Source organism: Diabrotica virgifera, chromosome 2, assembly GCF_917563875.1.
Source record: "Diabrotica virgifera virgifera chromosome 2, PGI_DIABVI_V3a".
NCBI lineage: Eukaryota > Metazoa > Arthropoda > Insecta > Coleoptera > Chrysomelidae > Diabrotica > Diabrotica virgifera.
This window is the reverse complement of record NC_065444.1, coordinates 58,272,725-58,288,628: the sequence shown is the minus strand read 5'-3', so window position 1 is coordinate 58,288,628 and position 15,904 is coordinate 58,272,725. Positions and strand designations below refer to the sequence as shown.

At 34.0% G+C, this 15,904-nt stretch overlaps 1 protein-coding gene across 7 annotated transcripts in view; it reads right to left on the bottom strand.

The window, feature by feature from the left end:
* LOC114337868 (partitioning defective 3 homolog B) overlaps positions 1-15,904 on the bottom strand; it is a 295,752-nt gene that overhangs the window by 61,954 nt on the left and 217,894 nt on the right. For 6 of the 7 annotated variants that reach the window (XM_028288425.2, XM_050642575.1, XM_050642574.1 and 3 more), the window contains 4 exons: positions 7,046-7,374; positions 6,437-6,766; positions 3,514-3,674; positions 1,124-1,356 (listed from right to left, as the gene is read on the bottom strand). In XM_028288425.2, coding sequence (XP_028144226.1) covers positions 1,124-1,356; positions 3,514-3,674; positions 6,437-6,766; positions 7,046-7,374 — 1,053 coding nt within the window. The remainder of the gene's footprint in view (positions 1-1,123; positions 1,357-3,513; positions 3,675-6,436; positions 6,767-7,045; positions 7,375-15,904) is intronic. The other variant, XM_028288447.2, reaches the window with a different exon arrangement.

Genomic DNA, 15,904 nt, shown 5'->3' with positions numbered 1-15,904 from the left:
TAGGACAACGAGCAAGAGGAAGACCGAGACTTAGGTACCAAGACAACCTAGAAAATGATTTGAAATCTATTGGAATTAGAGCATGGAGAAGAGTTGCCAGAGACAGGGGCGAATGGAGGATTGTTCTTAAGAAGGCTTTGGCTCATAAAGAGTTGTAACGCCACTGATGATGATGTCATATAAAAAACATTCATAATTCAATAATAAGCAAACACAAAATTTCATTAACCTACATATAGTAATAACGCGATATAAGAAGTATTCACTTTTGTCGACACTCTCCAAGTGCTACGCTCTTTTTTTATGTATCCCTGTATCCCTTTCATCTATTTAAAGTAGAATTTTTTATATTGGGTTTGTCTTGTCCTCCTTTTTGGCGTGACTACCCACGTGGTGTTCACAACTGATTATTAAAGGGATGTAGCAAAGCTACAATCCTAGCTGCTACTACTCTGGAGCAACAATTCAATTCAAGACTGCATACAAAGAGAAAAAAAGTATCACGATTTGTTTTGCAGATAATTTCAAAATTTTTATGCCAAACTGTCGGAGGTTTTAGAGAATTTTCATTTTTAAGTGCTGGATTTTGTTTGTTAATTTTGCATAAGCAACTTTTGCCAAGAGATTTGAGTCTAAGTTTGTAACGTCGATACAATAAACAGATAAAAAATATAATCTAATAGGTAAACTATAATTGAATGGTGGGCTACGATAATGTTGTAAGCGACATATTGGGTCAAAGTGAGGTTTTAATGCAATATTATTGTATATCCAAAGACCAATGCGAGCATCTTTCAATCTGGCCAAAAACATTTTGCCTTCCCTGAGTTTTTCTTACCGCAATGTTTGTATCCGTATGTTCATCAATAGCTTGTCAATATGTTTTTTTCATCTCCTGCATAATCTCAATTCTGTCGCTTACAACATCGTTGTAGCCCACCATTCAATTATTATTTGTCAATTGCACTTGAAAATAAAGAAACAGATTAAAACAAAAATCCACAAGGAAAAAGTTTTCCTGTAGTTGGCTGTATACCATATAATACAAAAAAAACCAATAAAATCCTTTATAAAGCAGACTAAAACAGAACCAATCCTTATAAGATTAAAAGAGATAACTTACCATAGCGTTGATATTCTTAATATAAATGGGACACTTTCCTCCTGCAGGATTGTCTCTGGTCGTTATGCTAAAACCGAGGCCGTGGTTTCCCTTGATTAGTTCTATCTCGATTTTCCTACCGATCTTCCTGGTGTTGGCTGTTAAAAGGCCCTTCAGATTCTTAGAAATAGCTGGAACCTTTTTTGTCGGAGATACAGTCGCCACTTTAGTATTTGTACTTTCTGTAAGGTGTCCTTTTATAAATATAATTAGAAATGTTAACAGAATAACGAGATTTTGTAGATTATCTATATTTTTATTCTTTTTCGGAAATAAAATGGGTCGAACTACTAATTGAACATAAGATACAAAAGTTATACTAATCTTATTGTCAAATGTTGTTGGTTTGATTTATTTAAAAAGTTCCGATATTTGAAATATAATTAATCTACATTTATCTCGTAGGTCGTAGATGATTTATTAAAAAGATCTTAAGAAACGTAGAATATTATTAGGTTGTAATTATTGTACGCCAGGGAAAACTATAAAACTGTAAAAACCATACGAACAAGCTGAATATTGCTGAGAATGTCAATTTTGGGATCCTAAAAAAAGTTACAGAAAAAGTTTTCCACTTCTACTCCCGGACTTTCCCCCCTAAAACCCCCGGAAAAGCGCAGCAGAAAAAAATATTTCGAACAAGAAATATAGCTGTGATAATTTTGAAGAAAAAGTTTTTACACTTTTTTGTATAGAACGTTTTCTCAGAAACAACGCTTGAAGTGACCGGCGATTTTGTATGCCCGTTACACGCACAAAATCAATTTTTTAAATAAAATTTGTATCAACTCAATGGTAAAAATTCATCTTTTGGAGATTATAAATTCCACAAAGACCGACCAATGGAAGCAATAAATTTTATTGATCTTATGAGAATCCAAAAAATGGCAAAAACCGAGTAACGGTTATTTATTTACCAGTTTCATAAAAACTAATATTTTGAATTTTGTCGATAGAAGACTCTTATTAAAAGATTTTATTTAAAAAATTAATTTTCAGTCGTAATTGATATTTAAAATCGCCGGTCGCTTCAGGCATTGTTTCTGATCAAACAGTTCGTTCCACACAAAAAGTACAACCTAGACATTTTTGTTCAAAATTATCTCAGCTACATTTCTTGTTTTGAAACATTTTTTTTCTACGGCGTACAGATTCTAGGTAAATTGATGTTTTCGTTTTTTTTTTTTTTCTAACGGGAGAGGTTTAGGGGAAAGCCCGGGATTAGGAGTGGCACACTTTTTGCTTTTTTTTTGGAGTCCCAAAATTAATATTCTCAGCAAAATTCACCTTGTTCGTCTCGTATTTAGATGTCAAATCCCTGACGACTGGACTTGTGTAGCACAAGTCTTATGTACCAGTACTTATTCAAAGTGGAACTAAATATAAGAACCAGTACCAAGAATAAAATAAGTACTTAAGTATTTCGGTTAAGTAGTACTTGAAAACAGTAAATTTAAAGTACTAAGTATTAAGTAAGTGATTTGTGTACTTCAGTACCTAAATTTAAAATATTTGGTGCTTAAAAATATCGAGTTAAGTACAAGTACTGACACATTTGTTCTAAGTACCTGTGTAAAAGTCAAGAAACTCATATATAACAGGAACATTTCATTGAAATTAAGAATTAGATATTTGCAGTACTGTCGTATGAAATGGAGAGCTTTTAAGCTTTTCGGCTTTTAAGAAGACTAACTTCTCAAAATTAGCATTACTTAAAGCATGCCTACGAGGGCCATTAACAATCTGTGCAAATGGGAAAAGTCGCTCTACGGGACCGGATAAAGGGATTATGGCGTAATATTTCATAAACACAACAATTTTCACGTTCACTAGATTATTCCCTTATAGAACTACCCGCATAGACTCTTCAAAATTAACTAAAAGATTTTTTCTGTTGTCGCTTCCCGTTCAGGTTCAGGATTTCAGGAATAATTCAAGAAAATACTTTTCGAAACATTACCACACACCACACTATCTCGAAAACATTGACGAATATTTGCAGTAATCTTTAATACTTAAGAACTTTTCTTGAAGGGTTTAAGTACATTTCCAGTACTTAAGTACATTTCGAGTACTTAAATACTTTTAAAGTACTAAGTATTTTTTAGTTTTTAAATTGCAAGTAAAAATATACTTAAAACAAATTTAAGTACAGAGTACAAGTAGTTCTCGAAATACTTAAAAGTTCAAGTACCAGTACACATATTTTTTGGAGTACTTAGAGTAAAGTACTTAAGTACATTTTGTAAGTACTGTCGGTAATCAGTACCGCAGCTCTGGTAGCACTTAATTATTTATTGACTAAGAAATACACCGTAATATGTAATTCACAAAGTATAAAGTAAACTTACGTTTTTGTTCGCATTCTACCATCGAAACGTTTTCTTTGTCGTCGGGGTAACTAGGATAAATCGGCGGGGGCGGTTTTCGAAGACCTTCAAGTCCGGACGTCTTTATTACTTTCAGTCTTAATTCAGGAGAAGTGAGGGAGAGTTTAAACAATTCTTGTACCCTGAAAACAAAAAGGAACATGAGAAATATCTTCTGGATTTCTGTCACTTAGCTAATCGATTATGTATCAGATCAGTGTTGATCCATCTAGTTGAGTGGTCTCAGATCTTTTTAGTAATATATAACACGTGTGACCAATTCATAAATCTAGAGTGCTATGTATTAAGAGTATAAGTCAAAAATGAAATTTTTTGTATTAGGACTTTTCAAAGTATTTTTTACCACTGATGAAATAACTATTACAACTAAATATGAAAATGGTGACGAAATATGATTAATAAATTAGTAATTAACTATTTTACTTTCTACTTTGGTAATACCTTATTAATTATATAATTCAATATATAGAAAAATCCCGAAAAATATTTTTTATGACTTATACTCTTAGTACATAGCACGTTAGAAATTTCATACAGGTCCTACGACTCAATTAAGAGAAACAAGTTATATCAAATATTGCATAGCTTTAACATCCCCCAAAAATACATCCAGCTAGTAAAAGCAACAATGGACTCGTCAACAGCAACTGTCAGATTAGAAAATGATCTCACTGAGAAATTTTCAACAGTCAACGGATTAAAGCAAGGAAACGGGCTGGCACCCATACTATTCAACCTGACTCTCGAATACATGATAAGATAGTTGGATATAGGAAGAGGAAGAGCTAATCTCCTAACAAATAAATCAATACAGATTGCCGACGACATCAGCATTACGTCTCGCCGAACGGAAAAGGTGGCAGACATAATATATTCGCAACTAAAATCAGTGGCAAAAGAGACCGGACTAAAAATAAATATTCAAAAAACACAAAAGCTAACATAGGCAAAAGCTAGGAGAAACATACACAATTGAATTAGAGGAAGACATTGAAACTGTAGAAAGTGCCACAGTGTATTTGGCAGTTGCATTAGACACGGGCGGAACAGAATATCCAGATATTCAAAGGAGAATAGTAAAGGAGCACAAGGCTTAGCAAAAGGCCACACGGGCGATAATTTACGGCGCCGTAAGAGCAGTAAACCCATTGGTTGACTAACTCCTCCACCAATAATTATTGTAGATGAAATAGGAGTTAGTCAACCAATGCCTCGTCAGGTTTACTGCTCTTACGGTGCAGTAAGTTATTAGTGATTCTTTAAGCCAAACATTAATTACAACAAAAATTACGTGAAATTTTATTACGTGACCGTGAAAATATCCAATCAAAAATAATTTTTCCAAATAAAAATACATAATAATCTAGCCTGATCCTTAATTTAATAATATTGGATGAGAGATCCAAATACCATCGTAGTTAAGGTTGTTGGTGCGTAAAATATTAATCAAACATACAAAATTCTCCCTAGCTATGACACAAAATTTGCTTAAACGTTTGACATTATACTACATATTTATATAGTTCCAGTTGATTTGTTTCCATTACTAATATGAGTTTTTCTAATGAGGAACTGACTAAAATGGCTTTGTGCTAGGAGAGTATAACAAAAATGAGCTACTTACAATTAAAATTTATCATCAGCAATTCCGTGAGAGACTACAACCAAGAAGAGAAACTTGTCTCAACAGACAAGATACTTAGATTGCAAGAACGGTTGTACTAATATGCAGATCCTCAGTGACACTAAGGATTACATTTAATTCCTGTTTTCTTCATTTGCAATAGTTTTTGTTCGATCAGATTTATCATAATCTAAGTGTCCAGTCCGTTGAAACCGTTCTAGTATATTTTCAAACGTTTCTTTTCTTGGTTGTCGTCTATCAGGGAATTTCTGATGAAAAATTCTTATTGCTAGTAGCACATTTTGGTTATACTGCACTAGCACAGAAACCTTATTAATCAGTTCCTCTTTAGAAAAATTCATATTAGTAATAGTAACAAAGCAACTGTAACTATAAAAGTAGTATAATGTCAAATTTTTAAACAAATTTAGTGTCATAGCCGACTAGGCAGAATATTGTATGTTTTTATTAATATTTTGCGCATCAACAATCTTAACTACGAATTTATTTGGATATCTCATCCAATATTAGTAAATTAAGGATCAGGCTAGATTCTGATCTATATTGCTACAAAATTAACAAAAAAACGTAATTATCTTTTAAACTACCCCGTATAATATTACCCCGTATAATAAAGGAAGCATTGAGAAGAATCCAAAAATGTAAAAATATACAGGGTGTTTCATTTAAAAAAAAACATAAGTTTGTGTCACCCTGTCAATACGGACGCTCCTGTATATTTGAAAATATTTTTAAATTATGATACTATCTGTGCGCCAACTTTTACCTAAATAACTTTTTATCGTATCTCTTACGACAAACGAGTAATTGGACTTTGTCACACTAATACCCCACCTTGTAGAAGCGTTCTGTAAAGAGCTCTAGCTCCCTTAGTATTTTCGGACTAGGTGAATTGGGTTAAATTGTCTTAAAATTATTTGAGAAACCTCCGGTCTTCGTTTTTAGGAGAGTGTCTATACACCCCGTATAATAATGTTCAGTTCTTTTCCCCGTAATTTCGTTAGTAAGAATTTATAAATACAATGTACATACTTATGATACACAATAATCTATAAAAATTGTTTTTTCTTGCAATACTGTATTGTTATTTCCCTACACTTGAAACAAAAAACAAAGTTGTTAAACCGTGACCATGGTAAAAGCCCACGAACAATCAACAAGTAAAAAATAAGGTTGTCTTCTCGACATTTTGCAATATCTCTTACATAGTTCTAAATACTTAAAATAAAAAAAGTTTACCTCTGGAATGGCATATTGATCAAGTTTTCCCCATTGATCTCCACCACTCTGTCATAAATAGCCAATCGTCCATCCCTATCGATTCTTCCTCCGGGTTCGATTCCCTTGACCAATAATCCTCGTTCTCTTCCTAAAGTATCATAATCTGGAATGACGTGAATACCCAGAGGACCGGGTTCGTTTCGTATCACAATAATTTCTTCGCCGTCGATCGTCGTGGAATTGTTAGCCTGTCCCAAAGGCTCTTTTCGTCTGGATTCTCGAGGAAGAGAACTCGATATGTGTGGTCTGGAAGCAGCTGCTCGTTCTGCGGCCTCAGCCCAACGGTAACTGAAATAATTAAAGTCATGTGAATGATGCTATAGATAGATAGGTTAAAGTAGTAGTTAGATAAATCGGAAATCAAATACAGGCTATAGCGGGATTAGATTGTAAAATCTGCACTCGGCTGGATTCTTATTTGGGATTGGGCATTCGAAAGTACATATTTAAAAATCCCTTTAGCCAAATTCTGACCCTCTTGTTTGCAGATTTTACCCTCTTATCCCGGTATAGCCTTTGTATGGAAGAATGTATTCAACAGAATGTTAAGGAATTTATGGTACTTACCCAGCACCGTCCACGCCCAAGAACTGCATCGACAGCCTATTGCTTCCGTCTCTAGCTATCCTTCTAAAACTATGGTCCCCTTCCTCTTCCCTGGAGTCGTCCATCCAATCGGGACTAGCGTATCCTGAACTAGGCGGTTCCAGAATCAAGGGTGCGGCACTCCAACGTTTCGGATGATCCGAGGGTGCGGGAGGCCCCGTGGGTAGTTGGTTCAGACTTGGTTCACTCCCTCTTCGGACCTGAAGAATTGGTACTCCCGACGCTATTTGTTCACCCGTTACTTCTATGTCGGTGCGCGGGTAGTTTGGTCCATATTTGTGTTCCCCATCCTGCAAAAACAACAAAGAAACAGTTTTAAAAACAATCATCTATGGTTCATCCTGCAGTATCCTAAATTAAAGGGTGAATATTTGGTATTTTATTATTACTACTTGTTCCGTCCCTCCATACATATTTTTTCTTGTTAATTATTTTTTATTATTACTTTCTTTTATATTTAGTTTAATTAACTATCTGTATAATTCTTTAATTATAATATATACTCCGTCCGCTATAACTTTTCCCATGCGGTACGATTCATTTTCAATCAAATTAACTCAAAACATAAATTGAAACGAACGTCGATGTGTATATATAAATTTTGTATACTGTATACTATATACTACACACATCGGCGTACATTTCACTTTCTGTTTTGACTTAATTTAATTGAAAATGAATCGTACCGCATGGGAAAAGTTATAGCGGACGGACTATATGTATGTCTTGACTACGCAGTGGCGGATCCAGGGAGGGGGCCATCCGAGAATTTAAAAAAAGAGAAATTTAAATATTTTCAGTTCAAATGTTTTTAGTTTCAAACACATATACAGGGTGTTTCATTAATAATTGTCCATATAGTAACTGGAGAAACCTTATCACAAAATACGAAGGTTTAACCTAAAACACTTAAATAAAATGTGATTCCTTACTGAGTTACAGGGTGTTTTATCTAAAAATTTAAAAATTATTTTTGCTCAGCATTTTAAAACTATTCGACGTATCCTTTTCATACTTGGAAGAACGTGCGAATGCTAGACACTCTACTAAATTATGATAAACAAACGTTTCTAGCTTCTACCAGAGGCGTACGACAGGGGATGGTGAATGGTTGACCCTTCTCAAATTCTACGCCACTGGAGGAATTACTATTTTAGTCCAATTTTTAGATTTTACAATACTTTCTACGTAAATAATATACTTTTCATTGGTAACGATAAAGTCATTAGTTTTCGAGATATTTGAAGGAGAATATGAAACGGCACAGTTATTTTGATTAATTTATGATATGATTCATAGGATTAAAACTTAAAAATTATTTGTACCCAGTACTTTAAAACTATTTGGCATATCCTTGTTATACTTGGTAGAAAGTGTAGGTACTTTACACCCTACTAAATTAAGATAAATAAACGTTTCTAGCTACGACCAGAGGCGTACGACAGGGGATAGTGGCTGATTGACCCGTCCCAAATTCTACACCACTGACGAAATTGTTATTTTAGTGTAATTTTTTGATTTTGAAATAGTTTTTATGTAAATAATATACTCTTCATTCGTAACGATAAAATGATTAGTTTTCGAGATATTTGAAATTAAAAACGAAGCGACACAATACACTGATCAAAATAACCGTGTAGTTTCATTTTTAACTTCAAATATCTCGAAAACTAATGACTTTATCGTTACGAATGAAGATTATATTACTTTCATGGAAAGTATTGGAGAATCCAAAAATTGAACTAAAATAGCAATTTCGCCAGTGGCGTAGAATTTGGAAAGGGTCAACCATTCACTTTCCCCCGTCGTACGCCTCTGGTAATAGCCATCAACGTTTGTTTAACATAATTTAGTAGCTTGTACAGTACCTATACTTCCTACCAAGTATGAAACGGATACGTCTAATAGTTTTAAAATGCTGAGCAAAAAAAATTTTTAAATTTTTAGATAAAACACCCTGTAACTCAGTAAGGAACCACATTTTATTTAAGTGTTTTAGGTTAAATCTTCGTATTTTGTGATAAGGTTTCTCCAGTTACTATATGGACAATTATTAATGAAACACCCTGTATATGTAAAAAACAGGGGATAAATATGTCTTTTGAACTAGAATTGAACAAAAGCTGTAACGGAAGCTTTAAGAATGGCATAGGATGTTTTGTAAATCATAATGTTGATAATTTTACAAAGTGCCAATTGTTAGAACGACTTTGGCAACCATCAAAATCGTATCAATTTCTGTATTCTGTACACACAAAGAATAAAAAAAAATGAAGAGTTATACTTGGGTCACCACCACTTAGAACAAAGTTGGTTGGTACTTTCCCACATTCAAAAGAGATTGTTTTGCAAGTATTCCGTTTTATTTTTCTAATGAAAAATATGGTCACAATGAAGGGATGACAGCCCAAAGTCTTGTCACGAAACCTTTAACATTTTTCGCCAAACTCTTGGGCAAAGCGGAGCCATAAAAACCCATGAAAAAACATCATACCACAAGGAGTGGGTTTAGGTTGGGCCATGATATTTTCTACAAAGTTATCGTAACCAGCAAAAGTCAGTCATTAACCAGATAGCCTCTCAGAGGTCTAAACAGACACAAGAAAATAGAGAAAGACTACGACCAATAGCAGCGTCCTCTAACATATAACATATTCCTCTAAGAGGCCATCGTGATGATGACTTTCTGCTTCTGGACGAAGATCTAGCTATGAGGGGAATTGTTAAGGTTTAAAATCGCATCAGGAGATAAGATTCTAAACAATACCTATCCACAGCATCTTCCCGAGCAACATACATTAGTAGCACCAGTCAAAATAAATTGATAACATGTTTTGGTGAAGAAATAATTGAACAAATAATGAATCTGGGTCAAAGTGCAAGTTGTTACTTTGTTATATTTGGCGAAACGACCGACGTATCCCACGTGGAGCATCTTTCTCTCTAAATTTAAGATACATACACAGTAACACCATTTGTGAAGACTTTGTCAAGTTCATTGACGCTTATGAGAACATAAAAATAATTAGTGAAAATCAAGAAAGAGAGAAACAAGGCCTGACAGGAGAAGCATTGGGAAAAATAGTATTAAACTTATTTAAAAAACTGCACTTAGATCCGAAGAAATATGTAGGAATCGGTACTTACTTTAATAATTCTTTAATAAAGATAAGTTTTGAACGTATTTATGGTACTCAAAAGTGTGTGAAAAGTGCCTTAAAACTCACCATCATTGTAACCCTAATTTTCGAAAATTACCAGGGTGTAATTTTCAAAATCCCCAAAAAAAGTTTATGGCCCCTCCCGAAAATCGGCCCTGGATCCGCCCTTGTGACTACGTTTCTAATACGGTCGTGTAGAATGTGTAGATCGTTCTAATATACTTAATGCTTAATAGATACGAAGTTTATTCAGCTTGCACTTTTTTTGATTTAATCAGTTTTGGATTTTTTGGACTTAATCAGTTATTAACAAATACCTGATTAAGTCATCTATCAGCAAAGTAAAGCATTTAAAACCAATTTCAAAGTAAGAAACTTAGTCATAAAAAACCTTCAACCGTTGATTGAAATATTAATACTGGTATACCAGTATTAATATTTCAATCAACGCTTCAACATGGCGCTATTAAATGTTTCTACCCTTATTTGTTGCTTAGATAGAAGATTGCAAAATAAGTCAGAAATTTCGATTTTTTTAAAAATATTAATACCTTTTTTAAAAATAAACTTAGAACCTTCATATAAGTCGAATTATTGTAACTTCATCATCTTCTGACTTCTATTGCTGTAATAGAGGTACATACTACTCAAAACAAGTCTTGTTTGCCTGGACGCGTCAGTGTCGCAAATAGGGTACTTTTTGTTTCCTTCCCTGAACTATAATATTTATGAATGGTTATAAAACTAAATAATACATACATAAGGTAAACGTTGTTTCGAAAAAATTAGTTAACCTTGATGAAATACACACGGTCTTGAATCTATGAACGATGTTAGTTGATAAAATCAAGATTTTTATGCACTACCTACTTGCCAACGGTAGAAAAGAAATATTGTTATTCTGTAATAGAAAATTGTTATTTCCTCTTACCCAACTAGAATATTTATGGTGCATTTGCTCACTTATAATGCAAACTAAATTTTAATGTTCTAAAATTTCTATTGTGTAGAATAGGTATTGAAAATCGATAAATTTCCCGTACCACTATTTTTTGTACCGTTTTCTATTTTATTTTGTGCTACTTTGTGTATCATTAAATGGCTCTGCCAAACAACGTTGCAAGCGACATTTTTTGTAAAGTTGAGATTTTTGTAGAACAATGTTGAAAACAACATTCTCTACAAGGTGCTGTATTTCTTATTTGAAAATTTTTGGGTTGGCAGCACTTAGCTTACAGGCAGGGCTGGATTTAAAGGGGACAAGCCGGACACGGGACAGCTGCCCGGGGCTCCCACATTCTGGGGGCCTCCCCAAAGCCCCAAACTTAAAAAAAATCAGCACATTATTCACATAGAATAATTTTTGTCACTAAATTAACTGTGATATTTCGTTACATGGAAGGTTTCTCTTCTGTTGAAAATGTATGTTTGCCAAATCAAGGTCATCATAAAGCAGAAGATATTATATTTAATTTTCCAACGACATTCTTGCAAGAAGATGATATCGATTTGAAAAACCGCAGGTGACAGTCCTACGAAAACGCATTAGTTGTGAGTGGAATTACCCGTTTACCTAACTTTACCCGTAACATATAGTCAGGGATCCCAGGCCTATTTTCACCATTTGCTACTAACAAGCTAATTTTTTTCCGTATGTGGTATAGATAATAAAGATAGCAGGGATAGTCCGGTCGGGTTAGACGAATAACAGGCTTAACCTTGCATGCCGAGCTGCCCAAAATTTTATTTTCCTAATCTTTAGGGAGGGACAATAGTAGTGTAAATTTAAAATCTCGACTGAATTCCGCCGTTACGTTAGCCTAATTTTGATTTTAAACGGGAACCGTTTTTGCTCAATATCTCAGTCATTTTCAACTTCTCGACAAAAAGTATGAGAACTAAAATTGTTGATAATGTTATTTTCTATAATTTCTTTCATTACAATTTTTTTCGTGCGGTCGATATTTTCAGAATTATGGGGTAAATAGTGTAATTATTGAATATGAGTATAATTATTGAATTATTTCGTTTATTATTAATTTTACGGCAAAAATATAAACAACTATACAAAAAGGGCAGCTCGGCATGCAAGGTCAAATGCTATCCCGACTGGTCTAGGATGAAAAATATATGTTTAACACTCACATTGTCCTACAAATTATGTGGTACGTTGTCCTGGTCCTACTTTCAAAAGTTGTTAATACTACAAGACCATTTTTTTTTATTAGTAACAGTAGGACAAAGGTATCACTTGATAGGTTAGTGTATTTTTCATCCAAAGTACAGGTATGTATCGCTAGTCCGACAAGAATCAATAATAAACAAAATAATGCAATAATTATTATGCTCTCGAACTGCCATTATTTTCCCCCATAACTCCGAAAATATCGGCCGCACGAAAAAATTGTAATGAAAGAAATTATAGAAAATCACATTTTCAACAATTTTAGTTCTCATACTTTTTGTCGAGAAGTTGAAAATGGCGGAAATATTGAGCAAAAACGGTTCCCGTTTAAAATCAAGATGACGGCTAACGCAACGGCGGAATTCATTGTGCACTTCGGCATGCAAAATTTGGGGCAGTTCGGCATGCAAGGTTAGGCCTCTAGGCAGGGATAGGCGTGGACTATCCCTGCTATCTTTGTTATCTACCACATACGGAACTTGTTGTAAGGAAAAAAGTTGGGCGTCTCGTCAAAATGAAGCTACTCACGAAAAATTAGCTTAGTTAGTAGTAAATAGTGAAAATATGCCTGGGATCCCTGACTAATATATAGTCCGTCCGCTATAACTTTTCCCATGCGATACGATTCATTTTCAATCAAATTAAGTCAAAACATAAATTGAAACGAACGTCGATGTGTATATGTTACCGTTAAAACCCGATTTCAGTTAAAACCCGAATTTACTAGGAAAAACTAGTTTTAACTAAGCGCTTTAGACAATTCTAGTTTTAACTAGTCAAAACTAGATTTAACTGCTAAATTCAGTTAAAACTAGAAATCCCGAACGGATTTCATTTAGAGTAGATTATACTAGTTCGAAGTAGTTTTTTTGGAGAGCAGAGATATAAGAATGTGAAAAGAACGTGTTTTGGAAATTATTTTACAAATGGAAGAGACAAAGAAGAAAGAAAGTCACTGCATTGTTGTGACCAAAGCATATATAATAAATTAATGGTCGAAGTACAAGATGCGGAACTGTCTGCCAAGAAAACACCATTACAAAATCAAAGACTAAAATGATTTAGAATTGTTGAAGTTGGCGAAATAAAAAAGTTAGCTTCAAAAATAAAATTGATCCCATCAAATATTATGTACCTGTCGAAAATATTTTTGGCATAATTGAAGCAGCCCATTTTGCTATTTTTCATGGAAATCGGGATAGGTTGAAGACTGAAACCGCCAGGAAATAAGCACATATAACTTTTTATTGATATGATCAATACTTTTATACCAATGTGTGTAACCTGCCAACGGAAGAAGAGTAAAAATATAAAAACAAAACGTAAGAGGTCTTGTGTCCAAACCTATATTGCATTCAGAAATGAATAGTCGCTGTCAGGTAGATTTGATCTATATGCAATCACAAGAGAATCGCATATCTTCTTCTTAAGGTGCCGAGACCTCTTGTCGATCGTTGGCTCTCATGTTGTGCAGCATATTAACAATCATTGTCTTATTTACAGCCGCACGAAATAGTTCAGTGCTAGTTTTCCCAAACCATTGGCGTAGGTTTTTAAGCCAAGAAGTTGTACGGCGGCCCACACTTCTTTTTCCCATTATTTTACCTTGCATGACAAGGTGAAGTATGTCATATTTTTCTGGGTGACGCATTATATGACCAAAGTATTCCAATTTGCGCCTTTTAACCGTGTTCACTACTTCGCAACTTTTATTCAAACGTTGCAAAACCCTTTCGTTTGTGACTCTTTCTACCCAACTGATCTTCAGAATACGGCGGTAGACCCACATTTCAAATGCTTCTAGGTTTTTTAAAAGCGATTCTGTCAGTGTCCATGCTTCAACCCCGTAAAGTAGTACTGGGAATATATAACATCGGACCATTCTTATGCGAAGTTCCAAATTTAGATCATGACTGCACAGGATTTTCTTAAATTTCATAAAACTTGTTCTTGCTTTGGCAATTCTACTTTTTATTTCTGTACTAGAGTTCCAGCTTTCATTAATATGAGTACCCAGATATACAAGATTACTTACTCGTTCAATTGAGTCATTACCGATTGTTACGTTATAGTTATTATTATTTACGGCTGCCTGTTTACTAATAACCATAAACTTTGTTTTTCTTGCGTTGAGTTTGAGTCCATATATCGCGCAGAATGCCACCATTCGATTCAATAACGCTTGAAGATGTTCAATTGATCCAGTCAGCAACAAGGTGTCATCTGCGTATCTGATATTGTTCATAAGCATACCATTAATGAGTATTCCCTCTTTTGCGTTTTCCAAGACTTCATTTAAGATTGTTTCAGCGTAAAGATTAAACAACATTGGTGACAATATACAGCCTTGTCGAACTCCGCGCTTGATTTTTACTTCTTCAGAGCACTGATTCGCAACCCTAATACATGCAGCCTGGCCCCAATACAAATTTGCGATTATTCTAATGTCCCTACCGTCCAGACCGGTAGTTTTGAGAATATGTAGCATTTTTTCATGGCGAACTTTATCAAAGGCCTTTTCAAAATCAATCGCGCACATGAAAACGTCATGATTTACATCTCTGCATCTCTGAATTAAAACTTGGGTTGCGAATAGTGCATCACGCGTTCCAAGGCCACAGCGAAAACCGAATTGAGTACTTGAGATTCTTTCCTCAATTTTTCTATATGTTCTTTGATGAATGATTCTAAGAAACGTTTTCAATACATGACTCATTAGGCTGATGGTGCGATAGTCGCTGCATTTTGTGGCTCTGTGTTTTTTTGGTAGTACAACAAATGAGGATTTAAGCCAATCTTTAGGAATTTTTCCGCTTTCATAGATTAAGTTGAACAATTTCGTAAGTATCTTAAGTAAGTATCATCGCATATAAACTACTCTAAATGAAATCCGTTCGCGATTTCTAGTTTTAACTGAATTTAGCAGTCAAATCTAGTTTTGACTAGTTAAAACTAGTTTTTCCTAGTAAATTCGGGTTTTAACTGAAATCGGGTTTTAACGGTAACATATATACATTTTATATTGTATATACAGGTATACACAGTTATATATATGGTATACACAGTATAAAATATACATTTTATACTGTGTATACTATATACTACACACATCGGCGTACGTTTCACTTTCTGTTTTGACTTAATTTGATTGAAAATGAATCGTACCGCATGGGAAAAGTTATAGCGGACGGACTATACATATTTTATTCTAAACGAATTCAATTATTTTTCTTTTTATTATACTAAAATTAAACTTCTATGCACACTTTTTTTTTGTTATGAACTATTCATTGAGAGCATACATATTTCATGTCTTCGGTCAACGCAACTGTTACACAGTATTAAAGTCAGAAGTAAAGATACTAAAAGCAATAACAGTTTAATTAGAGCGTAAATCATAAAACGAGTAATGGAAATGTTGATTAAACTCCAGGTAATATCAATTTTTTGAATTAAAAATCAACCTTGGAACAA